Source organism: Lonchura striata, chromosome 4 (genome assembly GCF_046129695.1).
Source record: "Lonchura striata isolate bLonStr1 chromosome 4, bLonStr1.mat, whole genome shotgun sequence".
NCBI classification, from domain to species: Eukaryota; Metazoa; Chordata; class Aves; order Passeriformes; family Estrildidae; genus Lonchura; species Lonchura striata.
Window position 1 is genome coordinate 47,547,441 of NC_134606.1, and position 21,740 is coordinate 47,569,180.

At 39.1% G+C, this 21,740-nt stretch overlaps 1 protein-coding gene and 1 long non-coding RNA gene across 6 annotated transcripts in view; one reads left to right on the forward strand and one right to left on the reverse strand.

Moving 5' to 3' along the window:
- Positions 1-938: 938 nt before the first annotated feature.
- Positions 939-8,521, forward strand: LOC110468015 (uncharacterized). Its single transcript, XR_002464969.3, has 3 exons — positions 939-1,124; positions 2,608-2,792; positions 7,580-8,521. It is a non-coding gene; the product is annotated as an uncharacterized LOC110468015 (long non-coding RNA).
- NPNT (nephronectin) overlaps positions 1,774-21,740 on the reverse strand; it is a 48,653-nt gene continuing 28,686 nt past the window's right edge. For 4 of the 5 annotated variants that reach the window (XM_021525512.3, XM_021525513.3, XM_021525510.3 and 1 more), the window contains 7 exons: positions 21,396-21,530; positions 20,053-20,175; positions 17,826-18,170; positions 9,304-9,399; positions 8,816-8,914; positions 5,110-5,366; positions 1,774-3,704 (listed from right to left, as the gene is read on the reverse strand). In XM_021525512.3, the coding sequence (XP_021381187.2) occupies positions 3,609-3,704; positions 5,110-5,366; positions 8,816-8,914; positions 9,304-9,399; positions 17,826-18,170; positions 20,053-20,175; positions 21,396-21,530 (1,151 nt within the window). In that variant the 3' untranslated portion in view covers positions 1,774-3,608. The remainder of the gene's footprint in view (positions 3,705-5,109; positions 5,367-8,815; positions 8,915-9,303; positions 9,400-17,825; positions 18,171-20,052; positions 20,176-21,395; positions 21,531-21,740) is intronic. The other variant, XM_021525511.3, reaches the window with a different exon arrangement.

Below are 21,740 nucleotides of genomic sequence, written 5' to 3' on the forward strand. Positions count from 1 at the left end.
AGAAAGTGTTTTAAACACAAGGAAAACTTTGCTAATTTGCTGTTTGAGAGATAGAGCTATATAAAAAAATTGCATAGTATTTAATTGGACCTCACTTGCTAATTAATAATTCTGTATGTGTAACATTCACAATTAAAATTTTAAAGATAGCTATAGTTTCTTGCTGCAAATTTTTAAAAGCAGATTGAACAGTTTTCAGGGTGAGTGTCACAATGCATTGCTAAGATCAAGAGACTTTGGATCAAGCTTTATTTCTGATAAATTCTGTGCTTCATTTGTAAGGAGAAATAACTTGTAATGGGGTGCATGGAGAGACCCCTGGCAGATGGGTTGGAGGCAGCTGCTACTGTGGCAGCTTTTCTCCACCAGAACAGAGCAGGATGATGAAAGCTGCTGTTATAAATGTTCTTCTGTTCAGGGTGTCATCTTATGACTACCTGGGTCTTAGAAGAGCAGTTATTGTTATCTCCGACTATTGTAAAAGCAATGTTGACCTCCAAGTCTCAGGTTATTTATTGAAGGAAACCTAGGGAAGCTTTTCTTCAGAATGAATTGGCTTCACTGAAATCACTCACTAGTGATTTAGTGACATGGCTCTGATGAGAGATGAGGGCACTGGATAGAATGGAATCTAGAACCAGAAATCTTGTCTTGGTCCCTTCCATTCTGCGGATTTTGATGTCAGCAAAATTCATAAATGCACACTGCCACTGGTCCCAGTACATGTCATTTATAAAGAATCTTATTTTCAATCTCTTTGGGGAAAAGAGTTCACATGTCTTTTAAGAACATTCAGTTTTAAACTGGCAAGAGGTTAAACATTTGATAATTTTTTTCATGTTAATTTAGTGTAATTTCTTCTGCTTGCTTAAGTATCTAAGCAGGAATTTCTATTACCTATTTACTAAATCCAAAACTATATAATCTACTCCATAGGAGGACCTCAGGCCATATTTTCATCCATTTCTTGAGGCTCATATGGAAAGGCAGTCCTGGCTGAGGTGTATGGCTGGAGAGAGCTGCCTGAAAAGCACCTGGAGAACAAGAACTGGAGAAGGATCCTCATCTATCCAAAAGATGGAGAGAAGGCAACACACAGAGTCACAGGACAACCAGCTTTGGTGGTGAGTGACCTACAGCCACAACAGCTCCCCCAGAGCTCAGAAACACTGCTGAGCTCCTGTCTTGTCCTGCAGCTGTCACAAGGCTCTACAAGTCCATGTTTTATTGTAGCAATGAAATGCATCAATGAAACAGAGACCTGAATCCTCCCCCTGTCACCTGAGTACTTACTGCTGTCTACCTTCCAAATCAATCCAGATCCTGGGTTCCAGTGAACGTTTGTAAAAATGGCGAAGATCTCTGACAGTCTTGGATCAACAGGGGTTCCATTTTATCCTGGGAATCTTAATCTAATCATCATAGTAATGTGACAAACCAGAGTACAATGTGTCAATCTTATGCACCTAACAGCAGTTTGTGCAGGTTGACTCAGAGTGAGGAAATATGGTAGCTGCTCCTTCTTGCAAAATGGATATCTAATATTGCAGAAGCTCTTAAATTACCTGTGAGACTTCTCTTAAAGTTAGGTTGAAAATGATAATTCTTCCTTCTGAATAATAAATGAAGTATTCTCTTCATATTATAGTGAAATGTATTTCGATTTTTAAAACTGGTAATAAGCTATTTCACTCTAGGATTGTCATCTTTTGTTTCATTTCACTGCAATGAAAATTGAGATTCTCTATCTAGAAATGAAAACAAGATTCCCAGTTAGTAGCAAGTAACAGTCTCTTTTACTGATTACTTTAAAGTAAGGACAAGGTATTTCAACTATTCACAGATATTTCTGATGTATCACAAAATAACATAAGAGAAAAAGATTATAATCATATTCAGAGCAAAATAGTTTAAAATTTAATGTTTACAAACACATTGCTTTTTTCCTTTTCAAAATGTTTGCTGATACAGTTTTGCAGGAGACTTTCTGTTTGATCACATACATTTCTGCTCTATACACCATGTTTTGTACTAAGAAATGAATGGGAAAAAATACTTTCAGACTTGTACTTTGTCAGGAACAGGGATTTGGAATATGACCACTAATGGTCTTGCAAATTTGTTTCTGTGAACTTTGTACAAGACTGAACATGCTATGCAGCTGACATTTATTTTACACTGTATTTAAGTATTCAAAAGAACTGAGATCTATTTTTTAATAATTTTTTTTGGAAACTTTAAGGCTGCACCATTAGCAGTAGTTTACCAATCTCTTGTCATTTTCTTAAATGTTAGAATTACTTTGTCAATTTTAGAATTGCTAGCAGTGATGATGATGCCCACTTAAAAAATTCCAAACCAAACAGAAGAATTCCCTGGGAAACTGCACAGCACATGCATGATACATAACTATAAAATTAGTCCAAAGTTTTGATAAATACTTATTCCCATTAGATATAATAGTTGTTCTAGTTCTAAAGAATAAAATGCTTATTATATACAGAAGTTTGGGCAGAGTATAGACATTTGCCAAAGACCACTGGAGGCATTTCATTGTCTGAATAGTTTTACAGTGTTAACACAGCTGCCCATTTTCCTCATGTGTAGGCTTGTGCCACCTGTGGGAAGGGATCATTCCTGCCAGCGGGCTCAACCTTATAAGATATAAGTTCAACCTCTAGTGGCTGCTTCAGCTGAAGAAGGAGCTTCTTGAAGGATTCAGAGCCCTTTAGGGCTTGCTTGTGAGCTCAATGCAAACTTGCAGAGCATTTTCAGATGCCAGTTTCCATCAGGTGAGCATTTGCTCTTTTGCTTCCAGGATGTTACAACGCGAAAAACTGCACCAGCATTTTTCAATGAGCACCATTAACTGACTTTGACAATTTGGCATGACCAGCAGTATTGATGAAGATCCTGAACTTTTGTTTTGAACAAGAAGAAAGTACAGCTGCCAATTACCCTGCAACTACAGTCTGTAAATAGTAAAAAATATAAATATATTAACCATACACATATACACAAAACACAGCAGTAGCAATATTACAGGATGCAATGCCTACTCTCTCTAACTGGTTTTGGTTAATACAGATGCAACAGCAAAGTAAATGCTATTTCATATATGAAAAACCTTTCTTCAAAGGTCAGTGGCAGTAAGCCAAAGCTGAGGTCCAGGCTTTCACTAATCCAATGGGACTCACATAAATTAATTCAATGAAAGATAATCATTGTGGGATGATAATGGCTGTCAGTTAACACAGACTTTGAGATGGAGCTTTCTTTTGCTACCATTTGTAATTAATTCTCCCTTTTTCACAAGTGCTTTTACTATGAGCACTCATCAGACTTAACAAGGAACAAAGTTATTACACACAATATATTATTTAGGGGTAAGGATTAATAGAAAGAACCAGCCTGAGATTGGATTTCCTCAATCCTGGGAGGTGCTCTCCATGTATTTAAGTGAAATTTCCATGAGATTGCACTTAGCATACCACCAAGAAGTTGCTGCTCTCCCACTTTTTCTTCTTTTCCATGCAGTTCTGTTTCAAAGTTTTGTAGGAATTGCATGAGAAGGACAAGAGGAGATGACTGCTGGTACATTGTCTTGGCTAATGCTCTTCAGAGCAGCGTCCTCTCCTCAAGACCACATCATCTAGTCCAATATCCCCAGTTCTTCCTTTCCCTTTCTCACCTCTGAAAATAACCTAGAAAGAGAAATAGAACAATTTGAGTGGGAGATGAAAAAAAAAAATTACAAATAAGTAATTAATTAAAAAGTGCTATGAAGGATTTTGGTCTTCATTCAAATTTTCCTCAGGTTTCCAGTAAGCCATTCCAAAATCACTATCATTTAGTTGCTTTTGAGTTTTAATTAGCTAGAAGATAAAACTTCCACGTTTCTTCCTGATTTCTCTTTGGCAGAGGCATTCCCTGCTTACTTAAGAGGCTAAGTATCTGATCTTTGGGTAAGTGTCCCAGTGGTTCAGGTCAGCAGCCCTGGCTGCCCATGCTGACAGCTACTGCCAGGGGGTCAGGAGAGGCAAGGGACAGTGCAAAGGGGGACTGTCAGAAGTGAGAAATTTAGGGGGGGAAAAAAGGGTAAGAATATAGCAGATATATTGTTCACCTGTTACAAATGTCCTCATTCTCAGTCCGACACTCATTTACAGCTAACAAAGTCAAGTGTCTTTGCTACTGTTGCTGAGGTAAATTTTCTAGAAAATTATCTGCACTAATCACAGCCTTAATATTCATTTTAGAGCTAGACACTGTGTATATCTTGTAGCTTGCTCCCATCATGAACATTATGATGTGTGAGGTTTTCAGAGCACCTGATATTTAAGTCAGAGTAAAACAGGCCCTGAAATACCCAAGCTACTTCTTCAAATCTGAAATAAAAACTGCCTTCAGAGGTTGAAGAATAACACTGAGCTTTTGATACCAGTTTAATCACATAATGTTTATAAAATTTCCAGGTTTTAAAAGATTCTTCATGGCACTTCAAGCAGCTTCTTTTGATTGCACTAAACCATTCTGTGTTATGGGCATTGTTTGGTCATCATTCACCTCCTCAGCCTTATCAGCTGCAGGCATGCTAAAGGGCATAAAACCACATGAGATTGCACTTGTAATCTCCCTGCATTACCAAAAATTACTTCTTTTCAGTACCTTTGCCATGGTTTAGCCAGTTACTAATCCACAGGGGATTTTTCCTATTTTGTGGCACTGAATTATTCAAAGCATTGCTCATGAGGAATCTTGATACAGGTATTTTTTTTAATTCTCTATAGAGTATGCCTCTGTCCATGAGGCTGTTCTTTCCTAGGTGGTGATTCCCTTAAAATAGGCTGTACCAGGTAACTCAGGAAATGACAGAGTAGCCTGTACTATATTTCTATAGCTGGGATTTCTTTTTTCTGCATGCATAAAACTAATTTTAAAAAATACACAGTAATGCTCATCTGTATTGTGATTCCATTGGCAGGGATCAAAGTAGTAAAACAGAGTGAAACTGAACCCAGAAGATGAACACTGTAGTGCTGCACCATTTCAGCATCCTCATCTTTTTCATGCAAAAACCCAAAAAGCAACACAATCATCAGTACTTACACTCTTGATGCCTATGCCTCGTAACGTTATGTGTGTCTGTCTCCAGCCATGGCCACCATTTCTTCCCCAAACAGCTGGGCCATGAGCACCAGTTTTCCTTACAAAGACTTGCAGGGCACCAGAATGCAGCCCAGGTACCTTATGCCTAAAGGACAGGCACAAATCTCCAGCCTGAGCCAGGTGACCCAATGGCAGGATAAGATGTGCTACTCCTCCTTCTTTGCCCTTGGGATCAGAGATGGTAAGGTACTGCCCCCCTGCAGTGGAAAGAGCAGTTAGTTGGGGGGTTTGTTTGTTTTTTTTAACACTATTAGGTTGCAGGACCAAAAGCACAACACTTATTAAAAATAAATAAAGGGGTCCACAAGGTCCAGAGAGTGTAAAATATGGCATACAGAACCAGAACAAATGCATCTACCTCCAACAGGGTAAGATTTACAGTGCTGCTCTTCTCTATACATTAGTACTAGGCTAGGTGTTGCCAACCTAATTTCTTTTTAACAAAGAAAACAATACCCCCCTCTCCAAAACTAAAACCCCATGTATTCTGTCATTTCTGACAACACCTTGATCACAGCATGATTTTAAACCCACAGTGACATTAAAGCACTGTGCAAATTCATGCACCTTTCAAGCTGCAATGTTTTGCTGTTGGATAGATAACAGAGACCAGAATAAACACTACCATGTAATTGAGCTATGGCTCTGTCCCTTTCCTTTTGTTTGGGAACTGTGTTAACAGGGTAAACCTCAAAGCATATCCTTTTGCAACCCTGATAGCCTCTTTTATTTAACTGTAATTTAAACTGTTAATCTAATCTGGATTAGATAGAGAAAACAAGAAGCAGTAATGATTTCCACATGGCTGTTCCAAATTCTAACCATAGGAAGTTGTCAGTGAACATACATACTCAATTCAAAACCCTATTATTATCTCTTATCATATATGAAGTAAAGGTGCCTTCCAGAAAACACTCAGAACATGAGACGCTAAGGATCTCAGGTATCCATAAAACCTAGAAAAAAAAAAGGCACCTTTCACACCGACACTCAAAAGTAAATTAAATGAGGCTTCACATCTTGGAGAAAATCCAGACCTGTATGAGTTGTTTGTACTTTTCATTAAAGCTTTTTCAAGGTGGGTAAAACCTTTAAAATCTGAAATTACCAAAGGGAAAAGGTTTTAAAAAAAAACCAAAAAAAACACCAAAACCTTATCTTACACTGAATCAAAGAATATTTTTTCTTTATGCTATCAGATTTTACATATTTTTTTAATTAAAAAATGCCACCTATACCTGAGGTTTATGAAGAAAGTGGCATTTTTAGGCTCCTTAGTTAAAACCAAAGATTTAGAAATACTGGATGTTTGTAATATGGTTGATATACACAGTTAAACAGGACAGAAAACTGTTTTTTAACTGTCCACCTGTAACTACTCAAACAGATTATTATTTTTTGAAAGTTTCTGTTTGAAAGTCACAATGTTTTCCCTTGAAAAGCTGTAAAATTTAATTACAATGCACGACAGCTTGTCACATACTTAAAAGGAAAGCCAACCTTGTCTCCAATTCACTACTTCTACATAAGTTTTTAAGTTTTAGTCTGAATGAGATTTAACAAAGCAAAGTATTATGCTGCTGTCTGGGCCCCTAGATTAGCATTTAGCCATGAAGTGGGATCCATTTGTCCAAGGATCTGTTAAAACCTTTTGGTGGGTATTTTCTCAGGGAGTTTTTGGGGCTTTTTTTCTTTCTTTCTTTCTTTTTAATGCACTGCTTTTGCAGCCAGGTCACTAATTGCTAAAATAAGCATAATAGAGTTTAAATAACTGTACCTGTTTGCTGAAGATACAATTATACCACTATGAAAGTAGATACTTATTAAGTGCATCGTTTTCAGATAGTTACTGTAGCTAAATCCAATCAATAGGAAACAGATTTAGGTAAGCACAAAGCAAACATAGCTGTAAGGCAAGCCCCGGCCGGAAAAGGTTCCCTCAAATCAGCATTTTCTGCATGCAAGATAAGCTTATAATGCTTCAGCACAGCACAGCACCCTTCAAAATGCAGATTCTGATAAACCAATATATAGCAAACTTTGCAAGGTGAAAGCAAGCAGTCAGGAACAAGCTGTGATTATAAATCCTTCCAACAAGGTATTCCAGACTGGAGGGGGTGGGTGGGTGACTTCAAGGGACTAGTTTTAACAGGTTATGTCAACAGTAGCAGAACATACACAGGAAATAAAAAGCTGAGCTTGTCCCTGACTACTGGGAAGCAATGCAGGGAAAAAGTCTGACAAAAAGAGCCAGTTAACATCATAGTTATGGAATTTAGTATGTATTAAGAACAATTTCTGAGCACAGATAATGAATATGCCTTGAGTGACTAACTTAGAAAAAATGGATTTTAAAATCTGTTGTTTTAAAAAAGGTATGAATTACATGTAAATTTTTTTTTTTTTTAAGTGCCACGCTGCAGGCAGGAGCCAGCTGTCTGTTTTCTCATCTGCAAGAGGAAGGACCTCTGCTCTCCCCTCATTCCCAAGGCTTTTCAAGTGTCACAAGGAGCTCCTGAAGTACCGGAGCAGCCTGTCTGGGGGGACCCCTGCCCGGGCAGTGAAGACAGCACTTGCACTGAGCCAGCCAAGCAGCCTGGAAAAGGTGCCAGGTCACCTGCTGTGGTGGCACATGACTGCCCCATCAGTGGCCAGACAGCTCTGACAGGGGGTGCATGAGGAAAATGGCTCTCCGTGCCCTCACCCTTCCTCATCTTAACCCCAGAGCTCGCCTTTCCTTCCGCCCTGGCAGCCCCACACCGTGTGAGCTCTGTGCACTTCAAAGGCTGCTCCTCGGGCACGGAGTAATCCCATCATTACGGGGAGCCAGGGATGTGTGTCTAATCCCCGGCACGCTGGGGGAAGGGAGGCAGCGAGGGCAGCAACCTCGCAGTACCACACCAACATCAACAGGGCACAAAACACATGCCACGTGCTGGACAGCAGACTGGGAGACTGGGAAGGGCTGCTCCTGTGGCTGAGCACCAGTGCTGATGCCAGCACTGTCTCCTGTCCTGCAAGCAGCCACTACACACTCCCCTCTAATGTTTGGTGTAATGCCACTTTTTAGCATCCCAAATAGTCCCTTTTTTAGAAGCCTCTGTATTTCAGCATTAAGTTGTCTGCCTTCCACTTACCTAACATTTTTCTATATACAGATTGATTTTATTGAATTCTACTCCAAGCTACAGCAATCTGAGAGGTTAAACTAAAACATTGTATCTGGCAGCTAAACAAAGATATTTCCAGTGCCTTCTATAATTTTTCTAGTGATAGGGAAATAATGATGTTTATGTGGTAATTTGAAAAACAAGCTTTGTTTCACCATAAATAAAAGTTGTTCTCTAGTCCACATATTTTTCTGATTCATTTAAGACAAACTTTTGCTGACTACATTTACTACTCCTTCAGAGACATTCCTATTTTAAAGATATCAGCTATGATCAAAGTGTAAATTTTCAAGTGCTCTTTCACATTGCGAATCCTCAATTTTGCTTTTTATACACAAAAGAGGCATCGGTGTGAAATATACCCCGGAACTAAAGGGAACAGAAGCTGTGTAACTTGTTCTCAAGCAGAACTGTCATCAACCTCAAGCCTTGGTGGTTCTTCAGCTGCAGGCTGTGATTGTACAGACATCACTTACCCGATACATCTCTCACTGGTTCCCAGTGCAAGTCATCATCTTTGTCCTTGATCCATCCACACAGTCCACTGTCAAAATCACAGCTGTGTACCAGCACACCTAGCAGAACAGAGCAGGAGGTCACAAAAAAAAACCCCACAGAAACTCTTCAGATTGATTTAGTTTTCAATTTCCCATGTAGCATACATTAGCAAGTAAGTATGAAAATTAAATGCAGAAGGAGCCCTAGGAAAAGAATCTACAAAAATACTAAAACAATAAAAAAGACCCTTGTATTATTAACAATTCATGCTATTTTTGTGGTGAATTTTTTAGGAAATAAAAGTGTAAGGTTCATCATATAGGCAAAGGGTTGGTTTTACATGGTTTTATAAAGCATAGTTTCAAAGAGGGGCATAAGATTTTGGAGTCCTGAAAAATGTATAAACCAACAAGAAATCTCAAAAAATCATAAACCCTAGGTCCTAAGTAGGAGACATGGTCATTACCTGGGTCATCGTTTGCTTCAAATTCATCAGCTGTAATCCCTCTTTCAATTTCAAGTATTTCAAACAGATTATTGCTCACTCCAGGCTGGCGTGGAACTGTGAAGAAAAATTAATGAGATAAAGAAGTAGGTCACTAATTTATCTCTAGCAAAAACCAGGAGAGCAGCTCTGGGCATTGTGCTTTTCCTGAAGATTTCAATACATTTAATTATATTCAACACAAAGACTCATAAACTTTATTCCTACATGATTTATGATTTGTGTTCTAACATTTACCTAAGCACTGTAAAAGGTGATTCCAAATTTCCTAAAGGCCCTTTGAATGAAAGCACCTTTTTAACCAAGGGGGAAAGCTTTAACCTTGAAGCACACTATTCCTCTCCAAATGCATTTTCAGAGATAGTGGTTTCTCAATAAAATAAAGCCACATGGAAGTCCTCACACAACCCTTCCACAGACATTTACAGGAGAACCTCAACAGTACTTGGAAGAGGCCCCACATGCACTCAACCTTTGAAATACAGCTGAAGATACATCCATCAATCTGCAAAGGATTAGAGCTCCCAAAACAATTATCAGGGTTGTACTGGGAGTTGAGAAGGAGGAGCTCTAGTGGAAGCTGGAATTCAACTGTAATTATATTTTTTTGCTTTCCTGCACAGCCTGTGCTTCAGCTGCTGTTCCCAGCTGGAGGAGAAGGAACAGCTCTCCGTGATTAAGAGGCCCAGAGGTTATTAGACATTCAACATTCGGGACAACCTGAAATTTATGAGCTCTTTGTGGGAGTGATGGCTGCCAAAGGCAGGTGCCTACAAAGACTCCCCCGTATCTCTGAAGATGCTGTGCCAGTTTGTGCAAGTTTCACACAGGTTTCTTGCCTGATGGACAGCTGTCAGCTAGAGATAAACAGATTGCACTGAATAGAGCTGTCTTGGAAAATTCCTCTTTCAGAGGCAGGTCTAATGCATAATTCATAACAGTAGTAATGTGTTTCAGACATGTCCTCAGATTTTATAGGCACCTCTGACATCTAAGGTATTTTTAAGTGTCTTATCTATTAAAAACTTGGCATGTTTTCCATTTTCAGTGCTAAAATAACTATTAATGTCTCTATAGAACAAGTGAGAACAAGAAGAATTAAGATAACTGAAAGGACTGTTGTTTTCAGAAAATCAAATCCAAGGTTAAGAAGGAACTTCTTTTACGCTAGGTCAACATGAAAATAGCAGTGCTACAAGAGCTCCTCTAAAGCCAAAAGATAGGAAATAACAAATGTTGAAATTAGGACAAAATAAGCAAATTCTAATGTATTTTTAAAGTACTATTCTAGGCTCGAGGTCTTGAATAAAAATTTTATACAACAAAAACAAATAGTTTAAAAGCTCAAAACCTGTAGTAAACCAGTGAACTCTTAAATATAATAGTCATTATTTGAATCATTGAGTCTCCCTTTATTTTGTTTTCTTTTTAATCCTTTGCAGATTTTTTGATTATGTCTATTTGCAGTCTAGGATATTAATGCTCAAAACAGCTGCAGATTTAAGGCTGACTTGGGTATTAGAGGACTGTTCATTTTTAAAGATTCCTTGACTGTAAATAGCATTTTTGTTGCTTCATTTCACCTGGGCTGTTTTGCTTACGTGATTAAAAACATTGAGCTTTAACATGAAAGAAACCTTACAAATGTGCACAGTCCACACAACCTAGGCCAATAATTGCCTTGCAGAACATGTATGCATAAATATTATATTCAGGCACATAAATCAATTGTTCACCCTGAATTATGTAGGTGGGGCAGTTGAACAAGCACACCTATGCTGCACACCCAGGGAGCACCACCTTGCCTTTCCTCACCTCAGACTGTGCCAAGGGAAGAAGATACTGTTTGTTTTCTATGCTGTGGAGAACAAGTCAGCTGCAGAACTGCTGAGCACAGCACAGCAAGGCTCAGACCACAGGTTCTAAATGAGCACTAAAGGAGGTTCTAAAAGAGCACTGTGGCAAAGAGCATGAAGGAAACTCTCTGCCATGCTTGGAGGCTTGTAGGATACTCAGGGGTCACAGTTTTAAGGTACATGTCCTGTGCACCCTCTTCCCAGTCTGTCACAGTCCATGTTTATGGAAAATACTGCAAAAAATATTAGAAACTTACCTTGTAAACTAGTTCAGTGTACTTCTTCAAGTACCACTTATAATGCACTGATGTTTTCTATAAACCTGACTTACATCTGTAGACACATACAAGAATTCTCCAAATTCAAGTTGGTATATCTGCCTATAATTAAAGCTCTGAAAAAATATTTTTTAAAAAAATATCACTGAGAGTCCTTTCTGAACACTTTTTTTACAAACTTCTAGAAGAATGTGTTGCACTGCTTTAGTAGAGTCACTTCAGTGCTTGGACCTAATTACAGGAATGTGCACTCAATTTGAAACAAGGGTTACCCTAAGAGATGCAGGACTCTAAATATGACCCACATGTACACTTCTTTTTGCCACAACAACCAATATGTTGAGTGGTGATCATGGGAGAAAGTACTTGGTACAATTATTTTCTGCAAGCTTCCCAAGCCCTTTCTGTGTACTTTATATAGCGTATCAGTGTGCTTTTCACTTAACTTCAATGGTTTGATAAAGCTTGTTAAATAGAAACTTGGCTTCTTTTACTTGGAGAATTTTATAAGCTCTGAGTGAGCCACTATACCCATACTACCTTATTCTCAAAGTTCATGATCTAACTTCTTCATAGACTCACAAATCTGGGGGAAACATTAAATAACTGTGATTATTAAATATTAAATAAGAGCAATTTCTTTTGGGCATTTTTAACTTTTGGGAAAGCAATACTGCTTTTTTTATTTACTTGCTAGTTGCTGATATTGGGAGTATAAGAAAGTACATGTATATATATCAGCTTGTTTGCAATAAACTAATAATTGCTGGTTTGGCGTTACAAAACCAAAACATGGAGTGTGACTTCATGTTATTAGTAGTTGTTACTACTATTAATAATGCAGTTCTCTGGCTTACAGAAAAAACTGATTTTGCACTGTAATTACAATTCCACTCCACACAGTAATCATGACTAAGCTTACCATTCACTAAAAACAAGAAAAAAGGAAAAAGATTTTTTGACTGAATAGCTACTGAATAGCTGTTAAATCCCACTTGCAAAAATTCCTGCAAGTGATGAGATCTCACACACAACTAGTAGAAAGCAGCTAAAAGTAAGGGTAGTCTAGAGGTCAGACAGACTGAGAAAACAAGAATAAGTCCTGTTTTCCTCCAGGGAAGATATTGATATATGCTGGGCTAAAAAAAAAGAGGCAACAGAGAGGTACATGGCACTCTTTTGTTCAGACACCCACAGTGTCCAGGATATATTTCTTAAAATTCTACAGAATTCAAATTCTGCAGTAAGAGTTATTTTAGGAAGTGCTTCGATGGACTGTGCCACCCTCTCCAGCACTATTTACATATGAGGGGAGGCACAGCAGTGTCAGCATGCCACCACTCTGCAGTCCAGTCTTGCACTTCCTGGGCAGTTACAAGGCTCAATAAGTTTTACTGAAATCAAGCATCTTGGTATTTATCTTTGCAGAAGGTTTTCTGCAAAGTGACCTGCCTGCTTTTGTATGAACATCCATTCAGGAAGTGCAGAGTTCCAGCTGAGTTTCAGGGAAACACAGCTAAAACAAGGAGTGTATAGAAGCTTGCATATCAGATCCGGGGACAAAACTTGCTGGAAGATTGATTGAAGGTGGGACTTTTAAGACTTCTAGATTTCATGAGTAACCTCCAGAGTACCAACAGGAACAAAGCACCTATTGCAAATGCTTAAAAATAAAGACAAATACATTTTAAAAGGTGCCAGAACAGTGAAGACAAATGAAATACTGTCATAAAATAATGCTACTCTACTGATATCAAGCAATAACAAAACCCCTATTCTTTACTTTTATTATTTCCCTTTTTTCAACAGCTTCAAGGATCACAAAACCACACTTACTGCACTAAGGACTTTGCAGTCACTGAAAGGGAGAAAGGAAAGAATCCAGTTTTAATCCAATCTTTACATTTTTAATACCTGTTGTGAGAAACATTTCCTAACTCCAATCTTTTTGTCTCCACTAACGGCTAAGAAGGAAAACTGCTGAACTGTCTTTTAATACAGATAAGGAGGTTTGCTCTTGCTATGCTGATATCTAGTATTATACTTTAAGTTTATGCTTTTAGTGCTTATCATCCAGATCCCAATGGTAGCAGAAATTCACAGTCTTATTGAGAAGTTTGTTCTATTTGTTAGAGACTTATAACTAGAAAAGATTTCTCTGTACTTCACTGCAGTTTGTATCAGCCCTGAAATAGTTAAATATTAAGCTATCACTGCATTCCTCTCTCATTGCCATTCCCCCCATATCCATATCAGGAGAAGATTATCCTTGGTGCCAGATTCCACTGTCTGCATCTGACTAAGAGGTTCAAAGGCCAAGTGTAGGAATTCCATGTTAAAAAATACAAATTTTTTTGTTCTCTAAAACAGCAGCTCCCCAAAGTCACTGAAGGCTTTTTTAGAAAAGGAGTAAAGCACCTAAAGAAAAGCAATAACCCAATACCTTGCAAAAATTGCAAAGGCATTTAAATAACATTATCAGCATTTTCATCATTTGTGCTCTTTGTCACTGTTGAACAGAGTAATTTGTGTGATCCTCAGCTCATTTCAAGTTGAGCAGCATATTCAAGAGAGCTCTGAAGTGAAATCCTAGGTCAAGCTGACCCAGTGTGTGAAACAGAAGGTCAAATAACAACAAAGGGAGAAAATCAGGAGCAAGGAGCTACCAAGGAAAAGGTTAACTAAGAAAAAACTAGAATTTGAGAGATGCTTGCAGAAAAAAAAAGTCCGGTTGACCCAAGCATGTTTCCTCTCCTGATTTGGAGCAATCCTAAGCACCAGGATTGGCAGGATTTGGTCTAGGACATCTGTGCAGCAGCCAATGGCCCCTTTGCCATGGGGTACTTGCCAGAAGTACCACCTATTTGATGGCAGAGCAAAGCAGGGCTGCTTCCTCCCTAAGGCTGCAGAGCCCCATGGGAGAAAAAGGAAGGGACATGTTCATGCATCCCAAGACAACGTAGCTGAAAACACAGCTTTGAGGTCTTTAGCAGATGTTAATGGCTGGGAGCACAAAACTGCCAGTGGCTGCTGGGTACAGTGCTCTCTATGCTGGGTTTTGCCCATCCCTGTGTGATAAAACACTACCTTTTGTGACTCTTTGGAATACAAAACCCTTGGAGACACGGGAGGAAGCAAACACCTAAGAAGACACAAATTATTTTGAAGATTTATAAAACTGAGGTTAAATCCTAGTTCATGACCTATGTGGATCTAACATTGATTTTCTCCTCTGTTTTCCAAGAAAATAAGAATTACAAGACTACTAATTGCTGCCTGTATTCTCTAGTGAGAAACAAAGAGATGCAGAAAGAGCAAGGCTTTTTCTTCTCTTTCCAGGAAAGCATATGGGGATCACAGTGCAAATCAATTTTTGCTAACTGGCTTCTTTGCTGCCTCAACTGGAGAAGCAGTTGATTTGAGGAAATGAACCTAAAGAAGCTCAGTATATGCAAAACAAAATTAGCTCATATCCACAACCCAGGAATATTACCAAGATGTCTGATGTAGGTGAGACTACAATAGAAACAGCTTTAAAGAAGCTGAAGGAAATAGTTCAAAACTCTGCTTCCCTGAAGAAATGTAGAGGCAAGTGAAAAATCTATTAATGTTTTTGGAGGTGGGGAGGGCTTGGTACATCCAGCTAGCAGCTAAGAAGCAGTTGAAGGTTAGCTAAATGTTACTAGTTATTCCAGTTTGAAATCCTGTACTGCCTGAACACCATGGTTGTTACCACTGTGTCTGGCTGTGAGGAATGATTTTGGAGAGGCACTGGCTTACACACGGTGGGAGCGCTGTCATCCTGAGCTCACAGTGCCTCACACTGAGCAGCTGCAGCCCAACAGAGCCAGGCACTGCTCTTCCACACACCAGGGGCAGGGCTGGCCAGCACGAACCTGAACTCAATCCTCCCTGCACACATCTGTCAGTGAAAGGTGTTTCAGGTAACACATCTCACCTCACATTTACCATGGGCCAAGAGCACTCAAGCAACCAGGCCAGCAGCCCAGCTAATGCTCAGGAATGCAGCACCTGGCATAATGCTCCCATGCTGCTGAACCCTGGTGTGATGGCATCTGGGGATGTTTAAGTATCTCTGTGTTATCCTTACAAGTGTGGTACTGAGAGGCAGACCCAGGCTCTGCACATCCCACTGTATTAAGGTATGTGGGCTATAACTTTTCTACCTGCTTTTCTAAATATCCGACATGAGGAATTAACTTCTGCTCTTCCCCACAAACCTCTGCAGTAACAGGATTCAAAAGGTGAAGAAACACCTTACTCTACAAGCAATGCTTTCTTTGAGAAAGTCTCACGTTCTTCTGAAATTGAACTGTTTTGCACTAAACTGTAGGTTTCAAATCCTTAACAAATGCTTTTGCTCCCAACATAAATGCTTCTAGACAGAGAAAAAGTAGGAGAGAACTCCAGTGACCACTACCTAGATGAGACTTTCAGTGTCCAGAAGAGAAAAGAGAGAAAAACAGAGCAGAATGCAGAGTGGAGATAAAAAGATAAGAGAGAGGAGAAAAAAAGACACCAGCCTCATTGAAGATCACCATACTAGAATCATCTGGAGCACAAGTGGAATATGCTTTCAGTCACACATATGTGTATCAAATATGTGTCTTGCAGTGAATTAAAAAAATTACATGGTATTGAAGATAGACATCTGCTGACTTGATCTGATGACTCTCTGTCCCTGTATTACCTGCTGAGGCCAGGAACAGCTGGTGCTTGACTCGTTTCAGTCCTGCTGTGCTGTGCACTGTAGCCTTTGAAGCTATGTATGTATATCACAAACCTCAGAGTGTGGCAGCTGACCTAAACCAACAGTTGATAAACACTGCAAAGGTCCTGTGTTTGCTGTATGTACCATAATGTAAGCTGCAGTCAGACCAAGCCAAACTTCAAAGGCTTTCACTTTCCTATTTTCCAAACTCCTATATCTGAAACACATGTATTGAAAACATTAGCTTCCAAATCTCTCTAGGGACAATACAGAAAGATTAATTGTAAATAATAAGCTTTACACAGAGAATTGTTATGACTTCATCAAAATGGCTGAAAACTACCCCTCTGCTTTAGTATTCCAGAGAACACTTGCAACAGGCCACCTGGGAAGCATAATCCTGGATTCTACAATAATTTCCACAAAACTATATTTTTAACTAATTGGGTCCCATTAGATTAAGCTTCATAAATCTTTATAATATTTCCTTTTAGAATTTCACTTAAACATATCTCCATATTTTAAACTGAATATGAAGCCAAATGTACACTCTGCTAAGCAGTACCAGGATCTGTCTTCTAACTTTTGTCAGCTTCACTCTCCATTTTCTGTCTACAGCAGATAAAATGTTCCAGGGAAAACTATTTGACAAGGAACTAAATATTTTACTGAGTAATGACCTAGAACAACAAAGCCCAAAAAATGATTACACAGATGCCAAAGCAACCAGAAAAAAACTCCCACATTGCTTGTACACCTGCTCTGAGACAGCAAACTCTTCCTCCTACTGCATTGCTTCAGCAGCTTTATTGTACAACAAGCTGGAGAGCTGATCCAACACACTCTCTCCGTCTCTAAAATTAGCTGCAGAACTAAAGATGAAATCGTGTGTTGAGTATTTCTTGGCAGATATGCACAGCTCTGTAAGTGCCAGTAATGTCTCCTGTGGTATGCACTAAAGCTGGCACAGTGGTGCTGTAGACTTCAGAGAAGCTCCTAAAGTTACATGTGTTCATGCTATGAGAATCTTTACTATCTTCAGCTTTTCATGCATCCCTTTCCACAGACACAGTCCAGAAAATTACCCTCTATGCTATTTTTATGCATTATTCCCATTGTTTAGTCATTAACATCTGAGACTATTTGAACCCATACAAAAGAGGTCACATAGAACTCTTTAGATAATCAGACACGATCCCATCTCTTTACTATTCTTAAAGCTATGGAAATACTTTTTTTAGGAGAGATTCTCAACTCTCTGAATTTAAAGCCATTGACTACTTTATGAGTTACGTTGTACTTCGATACTTTTCAATCAAATGTCTTTAATTTCCTTAAAACCTTCACCTGAGAGCATAATTAAGTACTTCACCAGGACAATATACTCAATAATTTCAGGAGGAAAAAATAAACACTTTTTTGATTAATTGATTCAGAAATTCCGTCTCAAACTTTTGTTAGGTAATAAAATCAACTACTTGTGCAGCTTTACCATACAACCATTTTCAGTTTCATTTCTCTGTTCTCAGTGGTATAGTGTTCCAAAAATCCCAAACAGTATAGTGCGTGCTTTCATCTACAGCTTTGATAAACAAAGGCCTATGGAAAATTACTTACTGAACACATCTCCTCGGGGTTTCTGAGGATCTGGCTGGATCCTGTTGTCATCTATAACTCCTTGGGAAGATGTAGTTTCAATGGGAACATGTGAAGGCTCTTCAGTTGTTACCAGAGGAGTTCTTTGTGGTGCTAGTGTAGGTCTTACTGTTGTAGGCTGAGGTGTTGTTGGAGGCGGAGGCTTCACCACTGGTGTCGTGACCGGCCTTGTTGTCACTGGCACGTATCTCGTGGTTGGCTTGGGTGTCAGTCGAGTTGTCCTGGGTGCAAGTTGAGTTGGCCCAGGTGTCGGACGAGCTGTCAGCCCAGGTGTCGAACGAGCTGTCGGCCTGGTCACTGGCCTTTCTGTAACAAAAGCAGGTACATGCAGTGGTCTGAGGAGTTGTGTCTTCAGCATCAACAATCCTACTCATTCTACTCACTGCCTCCCTCAGGGAGAGTGCCTTGAATATGTGATATGGTCCACGTGGTTCAATCAGAACAATAGGAATAACTGCAAAGAGAATCAAAATGGGACCCAAGTGGATGTCTCAGCCTCTCACTCCAGAAATGTAACAGTCTATTTCATTATGACACAGAGACACTTGGATGAAATACTTCTTCTTCTGAAGGTTTCCATTAGTTAGAAACATACTTTAGCATCAGCACTGCTCAATTATCACATCCCTTTATGTCATACTTGGCACTGCAGCAATTTAGAGATAATTTAGAATGACTGAAGGTCAAGACACTTCCATCCCACCTCCTCTCAAGCATCAAGTCTCTTTCAAAGTTGGCAAAACTTACAAAAAAGCATGGTGGTTTAAAAGCATGGGGAGGAAGCCATTGGTTAAGCAGCTCTCTAAACTGGACATGTTCATAACCAGGAGTGGAAGCAAGTTTAAGAAGATCTTGATGTTACAACCATTTTGATCACAAATGGCTAGATACCTTTGGATTAAGAAAGTTCTTGCAGACCTTTCCTTCTAAGCATTTCCCCCTGTCAACAAGCAGTAATCATTCTAGAGATTCAACCAAGCCAGCCTTCATTTAGATCCTTCGCTTTGCTAAACACCAGGAAACTGAGACATTTTTCAGCCTTCACAAAAATGAGGTGCTGGACCGTGCAGCACTTTCACCCCAGTGACAGTGCCCACAGTATGATCTCCTCCAATGGTTCAGAAAGGACAACAAATTTTAACTTAGTCTCACAAGGAGAGTTCCTGAAGACATGAAGCACAAGAATATGTTTTGTTGTTTTCTATTGCTTAATAAGCCTTTTATATCTCACTGGAGATACTGAAAGGCTCAGTAAGAACTCTAGTCACATATTTTGTGTACAAGTGTTTCAAGTATAGCACACAATTAACATGAAAAACTACTATTTATTAAACAGTGAATTGTTTGATGATAGCAGGTAAAAAATGTTTTCCCTCTGGCCACTTGTTTATTACTATCCCTTTGAATACCCTGTAGTTTTGACATTTATAGTATATTAAAATATAAAACACCCCTTAGGACTATGTCCCAGTAACACACATGAAATGTGCCCACATATACTTACAAGCACTAAGGATGTGATAGAACACCTTTTACTATGACAGCTGCAGCTGAAGGGGAAAAATGGTGCTGCTCTTTAAAGAGATCAGTGAGTCACCAAAGACCAGATCCCAAAGAGGAATGCAGGATCAAAAAGATCCAGCAGATGTCACAGAGCTGCTTACTCCTGTGGGACATCAAATATGGGAGAGCCCCAACACCTTCTGTACCAAGGGGGTAGCTGTTTCTCCCAAGAAATAGGTGGCCAAGGGAATTTTCCAACACCAAATCCTTCCAGAGAAATCCTCCCTCCTGGCACTTCTCACACCTGGGAAGCAGCAGGGAGTGGATGGGGTGAGCTGATGAAACAGGCCAGGTGTGGAGTGTACATAACAACAGGGTATGAGTAATGTGCACTGTTTGATCAGACCTACCCTGCTTACTCAGTTGCTCTCATCCTGAAGCAATCTCTAAAATCAAGCTGCAAATAGGGAGAGGTGAATTTCTTTCTAATTATGAAAATGTCTCAGGGAAAGATATTTTTACCAAGGCATGCTAAGACCTAGAAAACTCCAACTACACTCCCCAGTCCCTTATTTAGTATTAAAAATAGTTAAGAGAAACTGAGCCTGACAGAGCTGTACCTTAAAGTTTACAAAATGGGACACATAAACTTCAGAATCTCTATTATAAAAGGAGCATTACATACGTATGCAGTTTGTTCCATTGTCTCTGTACCCTTCTTTACATTTGCATTTGTAGGATCCTGGAGTGTTGTAGCAATGTGAAAAACTACCACACTGGTGGTGGCCAAGGGAACATTCATCTATATCTGCAACAGAAAATTTACATTAAAAAGTAATTTGCTTCACAGAAACCTGACTTTCTGCTTATCCCTGCAAAAAACCCCAAACATTAATACAATTTTGATTATTAAAAAAAAAAAACAACAATTTTTGCCAGGGGGAAAAAGAAAATAGACAGTCACAAATCAATATGGTAATGCAAACATTAAGGAAAATAGGGACTATTGGGCAACTTTGGTATTTATCAGCTTTTATCTTAGTATTAGCTTCAGACATGCCATAGGTATTCGCAGCTGGGATCATTAAAATCACAATTTTAACAACCGCTTCTTACAGGTGACAGAATAAAAATAAAACAAACTGAGTGTAGTAATATGCATGTTCTTAATCACATAGATACTAAATTGGTTTTTCTTCATAAAATTCTTCCTATATAGTACATCTGTATAGATGTTTCTACATCAAGTAGAAACAGTTCCAGCAGTTTCATATGGAAACATTTCATATGCCATATCCACATTTATTGTCAGTGATGCAAGCAACAATCTCCAAATTCCAGCTCTCTGAATACAGATTTCTCTGAAAAAAATATTTAAGCAAACATAAAGCAATGCCTCATTATCGCCACATGATCTTTTTTTTTTTAGTGAAAGAATCATAACCAGTTGAGACCCTGTCAAACTAATGCAGAGTGACCTGGGAATATCTTTGTTGAAGGGCATACACCAGCTGCATTCCAGTTTCATGTCCAGACAAAAACAGGTTATTTCCCAACTCCTGCCTCTTCCCCACCTGTCAGCAGGGAAAGTAAAGTTGGGCAGTCTGGGCTGGGAGGAGGCAGGGTGTGCACATATTCTTATCTTGGATCTTGGGACATGCTATGGAGCACACCAGTGTTACAGCTCAGACACAGACTAAGCTCATATTCTGCTCCAAGCCTACAACTGCCAGTGACAGTGAACCCTGAGAAAAAAAAAGGCTTTGGAAAGGAATTCCTGCAGTCATCAGCTCTGCTCTCCCCACTAGCTCCCACATAAGAACCAGTTACAAGAATGTAGGCCAAATACATGCCTTCTCTTTCACAGCCTATTCCTATAATTGACCCTTTCTTAAAATACTGACGCAGTGTAAAACAACCTGCTTCAACATTTCAGTCATAATAAATAAATATTACTCTTTGAGCCATTAATTTAATTTTCAAATACACAGCTCTATTACATGCATGTGAGAAATAGTTTGTTATTACCATGGCATTGGTATTTGCCTCCAATGTACATCAGATCAAAGCCTTTATGACACCTGCAAATATAGCTCCCGAAGGTATTGACACAGTGCCTAAATCGTGGGCAGAGAACCCTTCCAGTAGCACATTCATCAATATCTGTGGAAACAAAGGAACTGTATTATTCTTAATAACAGTTAAAATATAATGTATGCATTGTATCTTCAATGGTTTCACATAATGGAAAGCTAAAGAATAGTCAAAGTATTTTTCATAAGAGCCCTTGGTCAGTCAGCAGTAATTCCTGAGCACTTCTGGCTGTACCCTCCAGCTCAGCTCTGGGTCACAGGCAGATGCCCAGGGAGCAGC